At 45.2% G+C, this 10,707-nt stretch overlaps 1 protein-coding gene across 4 annotated transcripts; it reads left to right on the plus strand.

Annotated features, from left to right (window-relative positions):
* Positions 1 to 2,639: 2,639 nt before the first annotated feature.
* Positions 2,640 to 7,855, plus strand: LOC136472391 (GDP-mannose transporter GONST1-like). Of its 4 annotated transcripts, XM_066470100.1 has the most exons (10): positions 2,640 to 2,831; positions 4,095 to 4,259; positions 4,563 to 4,788; positions 4,877 to 5,016; positions 5,620 to 5,749; positions 5,961 to 6,059; positions 6,257 to 6,411; positions 6,870 to 6,986; positions 7,179 to 7,276; positions 7,374 to 7,855. In XM_066470100.1, exons 1-10 carry the CDS (start codon positions 2,821 to 2,823, stop codon positions 7,430 to 7,432), a joined length of 1,200 nt encoding a protein of 399 aa, XP_066326197.1. In that variant the 5' UTR covers positions 2,640 to 2,820; the 3' UTR covers positions 7,433 to 7,855. The 4 variants fall into 4 exon arrangements, with proteins under 4 accessions (XP_066326197.1, XP_066326198.1, XP_066326199.1 ...); XM_066470101.1 differs by lacking the exon at positions 2,640 to 2,831 and having other exon boundaries at positions 4,121 to 4,259; positions 4,496 to 4,788; XM_066470102.1 differs by lacking the exon at positions 2,640 to 2,831 and having other exon boundaries at positions 4,129 to 4,263; positions 4,496 to 4,788.
* The last annotated feature ends 2,852 nt before the right edge of the window (positions 7,856 to 10,707 follow it).

Consider the following 10,707-nt stretch of genomic DNA (forward strand, 5'->3'; position numbering starts at 1 on the left):
CGTCAGACGGTTCGATTGGAACCGAGTTGCTTTTTTTTCTCGATCCAGCGGCAGGAAGGCACAGACGGATCGGGCCATGTACCATGTACGCGATGTGGCCCAAGTAGCATTGAGAAGCACTCTTTTTTTTTTTGAGGAAAAAAAGAAGAAGAAAAAACGGTGAAGAAATTTGGTAAATTCTCTGGTCTGCTCAGACTCTTTCACTTTGGGTCAAGTAAAATTTTAAATTGACAACCTAAATCTTCGAGCATACTATATATAATAATCTTAAAGCTTGGTTACCATGATATTATTCGTGCACACACGAATTGATCAACGAGGATAACTCATTTTCCACATTGTTTTTTTATCAGCCGCTCCTTTTGCCCTAGGTTCGCTTTCGTATTGAAGGCAGTAAAGCTATTTATCTATTATTACCTCCGTCCACAAAAAAGATATAACTACAGTATTTGTGCTTGTTTGTTAAAGTAGTTCAAGTTGATCAAGTTTACAATAAATAGTATTCACATTTGTGTCTTTAAATCGGGTAATTATGAAAAGACATTCCATAGTTTTTTCGTATAAATTTGACTAGACTTAAAAGTATTTGGTTCCTCAAAAGACGAGCATTTTTTTTGTGGACGAAGAGAGTACCTTGCAACATTCTTCTATAAGTCAACAGAGTTTAGATTAAAAAAAGTCAACAGAGTTTCAAAACATGTATACACTACTAGTACATTATTCTTTTAGACAATATAACCGATATCCATCAGCTTTGTGAAAACAACATGACCAATAAAAAAATATTGTGATGTTCGGTTAATATTTTTGCGGCTGATAAGCCGGCTGAAACTGATTTGTTGTGAGAGAAAAACGTTGTATCATGGCTGGCTAATAAGCCAAGCTGATAAATTCAAGCGAACATGACAAATTTGTGTGGGACGGCAGATGGGAGATTCAAAAGGACCGAGTGGGTTATCAAAAAATAGGACGGAGTGAATAGTTTTCTTGCCTTGCCATGGATATGATTGTGAATAAAAGAAACAGTGACATCATGTCCACCGTCATCCAATTATGCGGATCATACCAAGGGAGGCACACATATAACAACAACAAATTAAATGTAAAATATTGTAGGTCAAACATGGAAGATCCCATGGTCACTCCACCTATATATACGTATTTTGTATTTGTTGAAAGTGCTAGGACACGTATACCCCCACATTCCACAATATACCTGTTGGTTGCAACCATAAATAAAAGAACACATTAAGTTGGACCAAAAATGCACCATGGACCAGCCACAAACAGTAGCTTTTTGTACTATGAGTGGGCTCATCACATCGACGCGATTTATAGCCCAGTAGTCATATAGGCTTGGTTACCACTCGAAGGAGAGATGCGACGAGACGATGGTTCTATGGAGTTTCAGCGTTTCTTCCAGAACCGTCGGTGAAGCTATAGCTGCAAGAAAAAAACAAAGAGAGAAGAATCACTTTAAGAGAAAGGAGAAATGATGAGTCAAGGCTTGCCTTGAGAGTTGTATGCTTAAATCTATCTTGGCCTACGTGGATCATGTTTTTGGGGCAAGATCAGGGACGTGGATATCAGCCTACGTTATTTGTCGATGCTTTCGTAGGAACAAGATAAACAATTCAAAGATAGAAGGTAGAAACAAATGCATAGCCAAAGTGTGTGTTTTCCGGCAAAGATTGCCATGTTAAGTTGTTGTTTCGTGGCGAAACTAATGAATTTCGTTCTAAGCCCAGTGGACCAAGCAAATGGCTATGTCCGTTAATCCGACTCCTTTTTCATCAGTGCCACATGGGCCAAACACTTTTTTAACCCATAACTCAATACCAGGGCTACAAGCTGAGCTGGAGTGGAGTGGAGCCTCGATAGGTGTGTGTCGAAGTCCTTATCTCCGTCCTAGATATTAATAATAACATTCCTAGACAAACGAAACAAATATACATGTACTGTAATAACATATTCTTACGATGAATCAAATTATGTTTATGTTAATGTAACAAATATTAAACTACTTTTGTTAAAAAATTGTAAACTAAAAGGTGGTTTAACCTAGCACTACAATAGTTAGAAATACACTCCTTTGTCCTTTGAAAACGAGCATTTCTTCTTGGAAGTACTGTATATGTACACCTCCACATTCCACAATGTACCTGCTGTCCAAGAACCAAAACCACATCAGATTGGATCAAAACGAAGCACGGACGCAACAGTAGCATCCGTGCAAAATAGAAGAACGGTTCAAATTCGAGAGGAAGGGGAAGCAAGCACGGTCGAACATCAGTCACGCAGAGGCTGCCTGCGAATGCCACGTGTGGATTGGATTATTTGGTTGTGGTCAAACCGATGGATTTTTCGTACGAAGCCCCAGCAGCTGAAGCAGGGCTACGCCTCTCCGCCTCAATGCCACGTGGGCCAGCACACTTGTTGGCCCTACGACTCAGCGGCTGGACTGCTCGCTACCCCCGAGTTGACCCCCAACAACCGAACGGCCGAAGCCTGGGCCCAGTCAGCCAGCGAGTTGAGCTGAGCTGGAGAGGAGCCCCCGCCAGGTGGGACCCGCGTCCAGTCAGAGCCGTCCTCTCGGAGAGTACTACTAGGACCAGCATTCCAACGCGAAGGGAGGCGAAGGGAACAGGTGAAGCGGCTCCGTTAGTTCCGAGTCGTCGCCTGGCCCCCGCTGCCCGTTCCGGGCGCCTCCACGCCTCCGGCCCGCCGCGACATTTCGTCGACCACCTCCCCGGCGCCGCCGTCCTGAGCCGTCGCACGCGCCACGGGGGGCGCCTCCCACGCCGGCAAAGCCCCGCCGCCATGGGCTCCAGGTCAGCACCCGATCGACCTCCCTCCTTCCCTCCCCTCACCACCACGCGGCCCGGCCCTTCCTTCCCCGCCAGCTTGCTAGGCCTTCAGCTCAACCTCTCGCGGCGCCCGTGCCTCGTCTCGTAGCCCAAGCCCCCGTGCGCCCCTTTCCGCGCGTTGCTTCCGATCAGGAAACTTGGTTTGCCTCGGGCCGCTGCTGGTTCCGTTGCAGCTGGGGGAGCCTGCTGGTTCGCTCCTCGCTCGCCTCCGCTTGCTCTGCTTGGGACTCGGACAGCTCGTCTCGTGTGTTTACCTGTTGATTGATTCACTCCGTGCTTGCCGCTGTTTTACTGGAAGCAAAAGGAATAGGCAGCGGGTCAAATTTAGTTCCGGGTGGGTGATCTCGGGTTCACCTCAGCCATCAGGTGGTGCAAATAGATTCTACCTCCCCACAGAAAACGACAATCAATTGCAGCTGTGCTGACCAGTGGCCGCTCACAAGTTGCTTGCTCTTGCACGTTTCAGCTTTGTTTCATGGCATCGTACAGTCCCGTACCTGGTCCTCTGATAGTAGTAACTGAAAACAAATGAAGCTACTGGCTTCGATTTCTGATACACTTGGAATAACTGTAGTCAAATTGGACTGTGGGACACATGGAATCAGCTTACTACTAACTGTTTACTAACTGCTCTGAACTCAAGGTTACTACTACAGTAATTGTCTGCATCTTTACCTTACTACCAAATGTTTCGCTTGAGGTTACTACTAACTGTTTTGGTAATAGATTACCACTAATTGTTGACAACTTGAGGTTAATGACTGCAGTTAAGAATGTTTTAGCCATGTTGCTTAATGAGAGTAACATCGGAGTCATCATCCAAATCTGGTAAATTAGTGGATTGAAAGTCAGTGACTAGCAAAATGGAAATGGATCATGCTCATGCCTCCTTTTAGTTTCAGCAATAAACAGCTTGAACCATATACATGGAAATCGTGTGCACACCTATTGCTTTTGTATAAATAACCTGGCTTTAGAAATAGCTTGGTGGTTCAGAGTTGAAGCACATAGATAATTCCTGGGATCATAGTCAGCTGTTTCATTATTTGGCTTGATCCTTATGTTCAAATTTTGGTTTGACTTGATCCTTATGTTCAAATTTTAGTTTCAATATCATAGCTAATATGGTTCAATGTTAACACAACACTGTGTGATGATGCAGGCTTCCTGCAAACAAATTCGATTACTATTGGTTACAACTTACAACCATTCTCTTTTGTCCTGTAGAGTCCTTCAGTTAGACGTTCCTGCAGATTCTGAGGCCTCTCCTAGGAGAAATGTACCAGGGAGTGTAAGTAGCCCTCTCATGAATGGTGAAAAGAGTCTATTTCGGAATCAGAATGCAGGGTTCACTGCACTTGCAAGTCCCGTGAGGAGAGAAATTGGAAACAGGCATGTATGCGACCCTTGATTGGTGTGATTTGTTCTTTTCTCTCTCTTTTTCCTTCCCATCTGTTTACTTCATCATAGATAATTGGTTAAAACTTAGAAACTCGCAATAACTCCATAAACACTGATCTTCTCTATCTGAATGAAAATGTCTCCACAGATAGTTATAACTGAAAGAAAAAAAAACATTCACAGACACGACCTTGTTTATCCAAGTATCTAATGAAATGTCTCCGCAGCAACTGCTCTGGAAGTTGACACAATCTGCTATGTTTCTGGATAATAATGGAGTATCATGTTCTCCAGATCGTTGACAAGGTCCTTCTGTGTTGATGACAATGACTTGGAAGATGGTAAGGCCTCAAAAGAAAGGGAGAGCTCTATACAGTCACTCGGGCTCCCAAAGATTCAGAATCAGGCTTTCCTATCTGGTCTGGCTTACTGTATATCATCATGCAGCATGATCTTAGTCAACAAATTTGTTCTATCTGGATATGGTTTCAATGCTCCAGTATTTTTGATGTTATACCAGGTATAGTACTAGTGCTTACTTTCCAATTCTCATGCAACACAGTTGTCTTCCTGCCTTAAAGCATCTTTTCCATGTTCTGTTACTGCAGAACATTGTATCAGTGACCATAGTTTCTACACTATCCCTGTCCGGTGCTGTTCCAACTGAACCATTGACATGGAATCTAATCAAAGTTTGGTTACCTGTGAATATCATCTTTGTTGCAATGCTGATCACAAGCATGTTTAGGTATGTAGCAGATCTTCAGCGTCAGTTTGGTCTGAGTACTGTTTGCTGTGCTATTTTTAGATCTGTACACCTGATTTATTATTTGTTGATGGAGTATCAAATTGTTTCTTGGCTTTAAGCAGTCATTTTATTTTTCTATGCACTTGAGTTTACCCTCTTCAGGGTAAGGACTATGAATGCATCTAGTGTTTTCTCACCTTCCAGTCTAGAAATACAGATCACATAAGTAGTAATGGTGGTTTTTACAATCAGTATTGAAGTTCGATATATTCTGGGTTAAAATGCTTAGGCTATTTCTCTTTGAAAAAATACCAAGGAATTTCATTTGGCTAACAGTTGGTTGATTTTAAATTTTGGAAAATGTGTTGCCTGTCTCATGAATCTGCTCTATTCAGGGTTCATTTAGTGCCTTGTACAATAATGAACCTGAACCTTTTTGGTAGTTTTGTTGAACATTTTGTATTGATGTTTTCCATATTAGCTGTGAACGATTCTCAGTTCCTCACTCAACCTTGTACTTGTAGCAAGGAAGTTCGGACTGAAATTGGAAGCCTTTTATAAACTTATTTACTTCATTTCTTAATATTTTTCTTTACTTTTCAGTTTGAAGTACATTAATGTTGCAATGCTGACTATATTGAAGAATGTCGCCAATGTCCTGACTGCTTCTGGGGAAACTTATTTTTTCAAGAAGCAGCATGGTACTCAAGTTTGGATTGCTCTTATGTTGATGGTATGTCATATTCATATGCTAGAAAAGCTCGAGGAACGAGGAGTTCATTTCCTTCTCAAGTGTTTTCCACCAAATAACTTTCAGTACACATGCTACTAGTTGATTGCCTGATTCACCTGCTCCCTCCCAAATATCTAATAATATGTGAAATTTTGACTCAATAATTATATATTGACCCTTCAACACCTGAGCCATTGATACGTCTGTGCAGATAATCTCTGCAGTTGCGGGAGGAATAACAGATCTGTCATTCCATGCTGTTGGATATATCTGGCAGACCTTAAACTGTTTTCTGACGGCGTCATATTCGGTATTGCTTTCCGAAGTACAAATGACAAGCTGATTAATAGTTTATTTCATGCAGTCAGCTATTGAATTTTCAGTCCAGCCAAATGATTTTAGTTATTATTTCCAGCCCCATAGATTGGCACTTCAGTTTACAAAACTAGTGCATTTAGTTGCAAAGGTATTAAACATTTATTTCAACTAATTAGCTTTTCCTTTCAGCTTACATTGCGGCATGTAATGGACAGTGCTAAGCAAGCCACCAAGTCTGGGAATTTGAATGAGCTTTCAATGGTGTTGCTGAATAATGTTCTTTCACTGCCATTGGGAATTATCCTTGTGCTTGGTTTGAATGAAGTGGAGTATCTTTTGGAGATGTAAGCTATTGATTCAACCTTCACTATTTTTTTTTCTATCATAAGCCTATGGGACTACACGCAAACTGCTGAGATCTCCATTTATGTATCAATAATCAATTTTCAATGACTTGTAATGCAGTCTCCTCTGCCCTTTCTGGTTCTGGAAACCACATTTAGGCATGTAAACATGATACGAGTCTGGTGGGACATGTATTGTTACCACTTCTGAAAACTTGATAGGAAAGCATATCCAGAGATAAGAAACGAAAACTGTACATAAACTTTTCATTCCCTTCTTAAATGAAAGGCAGAGCTCCTGTCAGTCCATTCAAAAGATAAGAAATGGAAACTGTAACCACTAATTGATGTATCTTCTATGGTTGAACCTTTAATTACTCCATTAGTTAGGCTTCTTCTGAAAATTTACACGTTCACTCCTCCATCTTGTGGTTATGTATTTGCATCTGAATCTGCAGACCTCTCTTAAGGATGCCTGAGTTTTGGCTGGTCATCACTGCCAGTGGAGTTTTGGGGCTTGGAATCAGCTTTACTTCCATGTGGTTTCTTCATCAGACAAGTGCAACAACATATAGGTACCTAATGCATTTGATATTTGAAATATACATGTGAACACAGATAGGTTTCCATATAAAACTTTTCCAGCTTTTGCTTAAATGTGAATCCATAAAGGGTCGCCACTGAACTCGTCTAAAAGATTGCTGCTTGTCCTCTCTATCTTCATCTGTTTTTTTACTTTTCTGATGCCAATATTGCTTCTGATACAGCATTGTGGGCTCCTTAAACAAGATCCCTCTTTCCATTGCTGGAATCGTTCTCTTCAACGTTCGTACAAGCATGCAGAATTCTTTGAGCATTCTGTTTGGTAGGTTTTATTTACAAACGAGGCTAAATCTATTGTTACTATTTCTTTTTTGTACCCTATACCACTAACGATCTCGGACACTTCACAATGCATGCAGGTCTATTAGCAGGAGTATTTTTTGCCAGGGCCAAATTGCGAGATAACTCGCCGACCTAGTAATCACCAGGCAGGCTTTATAGTTTGTAGAAGGCAAGAGATAGTTACCGGTGATGATCATCAATCAGCTCAGAAACACTCCCTAGAATTACCTCTGGGAAATTTGTGCAGATGCAATGGTTGTTTCCCACCTGACTAGGCAAAGTGACAACACAAGCACGCGGATTGGCCGGGGACTCTCTGGTTCTTTTTTTTTTCTCCCACAAGCTGACCTGGACCCCAGTCGATCGTCTTCTGGTGGTATACGTCTTCGTTCTTGTTGTAAGATAGTAGAAAACATGGATGCAACTGAATTTCAGGCAGTTTGGGATGGAAAGGATGGTTGAGTCGGTGTATTGTATTGTAGTTTGTAGAGTCACGTTGGCTGGACTGAAGGGGGATGTAAATTTCCGCGTGCAGCAAATTGATTGTTGTGGTTGGTTCCACATGATTCCACTTGACTGAGAGCGAATAGGTCTCGGGGATTGATTGATAGATTAGCAGTAGTACAGGGTACAATATATAGGCAAGAATCAGTAGGGTTTATAGAAACACCCAATCGTTGGTGATCCTTGCCTTATCAATGTAATCTATCTATCTTAACCCCTAAGGCAGCCAGCCTAACAGGCTAGGCGCCAGGCCCAAGGCCAGCCCATTAGGGCGCCTATTCTAACACGCCCCTGTAGTCGAAACGTCAGCCACTCTGCACGTTTAGACTGGACCTAAACTCCGTGAAAACTGAAGTAGGCAGCCCTTTGGTGAAGATATCTGCATATTGCGAAGAGGTGGGAACATGCAGAACACGAAGATCACCAACGGCGACTCGCTCCCGGACGAAGTAAAGATTGATCTCAATGTGCTTGGTGCGCTGATGCTGAACCGGGTTGGAGGTCATGTAGACGGCACTGATGTTGTCACAATACACTAGTGTGGCGCGTCGTAGAGGGGCATGCAGTTCTAGAAGTAGCTGGCGGAGCCAAGTAGCCTCTGCAACTCCGTTGGCCACCGCGCGATACTCGGCTTCAGCACTGGATCTTGACACTGTGTTTTGGCGCTTCGAGGACCAGGAAACAAGGTTGTCGCCAAGGAACACCGCATAGCCTGAGGTGGACCTGCGAGTGTCCGGACAACCAGCCCAGTCAGCGTCGGTGTAGACGACAAGATCAGTCGAAGTAGACGGTCGCAGCAGGAGACCAAGCTGAAGAGTGCCTCGAACGTAGTGAAGAATCCTTTTCAGGGCAGCAAGGTGAGGCTCTCGAGGATCATGCATGTGGAGGCAGACCTGCTGAACTGCATATGCAATGTCTGGGCGGGTGAACGTCAGGTACTAGAGAGCTCCGGCAAGGCTGCGGAAGTCTGTAGCATCAGACACAGGGGCCCCATCAGCTGCAGCAACCTTCGGATTGGTGTCAACTGGAGTGGAGCACGGCTTGCACTCTGTCATCCCTGCACGGTCCAGAATGTCCAACATATACTGTCGCTGTGAGAGGAGGAGGCCATCATCACTTCGCTGAACCTGCATACCAAGGAAGTGATGCAATGCACCGAGGTCTTTCATGGCGAACTCCTACTGAAGTGCTGAGATAATCCGCCGAAGGAGACCAGGTGAGGACGCTGTGAGGACAATGTCATCCACATAGAGCAACAGGTATGCTGTATCTAATCCACGGTGGTAAATGAAAAGTGAAGTGTCTGACTTTGCTTCAACAAACCCAATAGACAGCAGGAATGAGGCCATCCGGCTGTACCATGCGCGAGGAGCCTGCTTCAGGCCGTATAAGGATTTCCTCAAAAGGCAGACAAAATCCGGGTGAGCTGGATCTTCGAACCCAGACGGCTGCTAACAATACACAGTCTCAGACAGATGGCCATGAAGGAAGGCGTTCTTCACATCTAGCTGGTGGATAGGCCAGGTGCGAGAGAGCGCCAAGGAGAGCACCGTGCGGACAGTAGCGGGCTTCACCACAGGACTGAACGTCTCATCGAAGTCAACACCAGGCCGCTGGGTAAAGCCGCGAAGAACCCAGCGGGCCTTGTACCGCTCAAGGGAGCCATCGGACTGAAACTTGTGCTTGAAAATCCACTTGCCAGTGACGACATTGGCCCGAGAAGGTCGAGGCACGAGGTCCCAAGTGTGATTCTGCAAGAGAGCATGGTGTTCGTCTTCCATAGCCGCTCGCCAATTGGGGTCAGCGAGAGCGCTACGAAAGGTCTTTGGCATTGTAGAGAGGGGGGCGGCGTGGTAGGCGGCAGGCATCCGATAGCCGCTCTTCGACCACGTGGCCATAGCATGCTGGTTTGCCACCGGAGTGACAGCAACGGCGCCCTTAGGTAGCAGGGCAGCCAGTGCAGGAGCGGCCGGAGCAGGCGGTGTCGGTGCGGCTGGTGCAGGAGAAGTCAGCGGTTGTGGTCGACGCGTGTAGTGGTTCGTGAAGGCCCGATCCGATCGGAGAGGTGGGAACCCGAGTGGGGGTCCTGGAGGTCGGAGAAGCCCTGGAGCAACTCATCCAGCGGTGATGTAGTGGTCACGTGGGCAATGGTCGTGGTCGGCCATGCCAGACCACTGGTCGTGGTCGGCCCTGCCAGACCACTTGAGCACAGCTCACGGCCCTAGTGGATCATCAGCAGCATCAGCAGGCAGGGGCGCCCCAGGCACAGTCGCAATGGGACCGGCAGGGGCGCTGGAGACATCAGCGGTGCTGGGTGGTGTTCCTGCAGACAAAAACTGGTGCATCGATCCAATAAGAGGGAGCACATGGTCAGAGGTATTGTCATCAAGGAACTGTAGGTCCACCGGAGCACTAGGACCATGACGTCAGCAAAGGGAAAGACTGTTTCATCGAAGATGACGTGCCGGGAGACGATGACTCTATTGGAGGAGAGGTCAAGGTAGCGGTACCCTTTGTGATGAGCGGAAAAGCCTAGGAAGACACACAGGACAGACCTAGGAGCAAGTTTGTGGGGTGCAGTAGCTGACGTGTTTGGGTAACATTTGCAACCGAAGACTCGTAGATGATCATATGCTGGTGGCTTGCCGAATAGGGCAAGGTGCGGCATGGAAAACTGGAGAGTCTTGGTGGGCAGTGTGTTAAGCAGAATAGTGGCTGTAGAGAGGGCCTCTACCCAGTACGACGGAGGCATGGATGCCTGAAAGAGCAGTGAGCGAACAATATTATTGATGGAGCGAATAATGCGTTCAGCTTTACCGTTTTGAGACGATGTGTAGGGACAGGACATGCGAAGGTGGATGCCCTGAGCGAGGAAAAACTGACAGGAGCTAGAGTTGTCAAACTCTT

Source organism: Miscanthus floridulus, chromosome 8, assembly GCF_019320115.1.
Source record: "Miscanthus floridulus cultivar M001 chromosome 8, ASM1932011v1, whole genome shotgun sequence".
Taxonomy (NCBI): Eukaryota; Viridiplantae; Streptophyta; class Magnoliopsida; order Poales; family Poaceae; genus Miscanthus; species Miscanthus floridulus.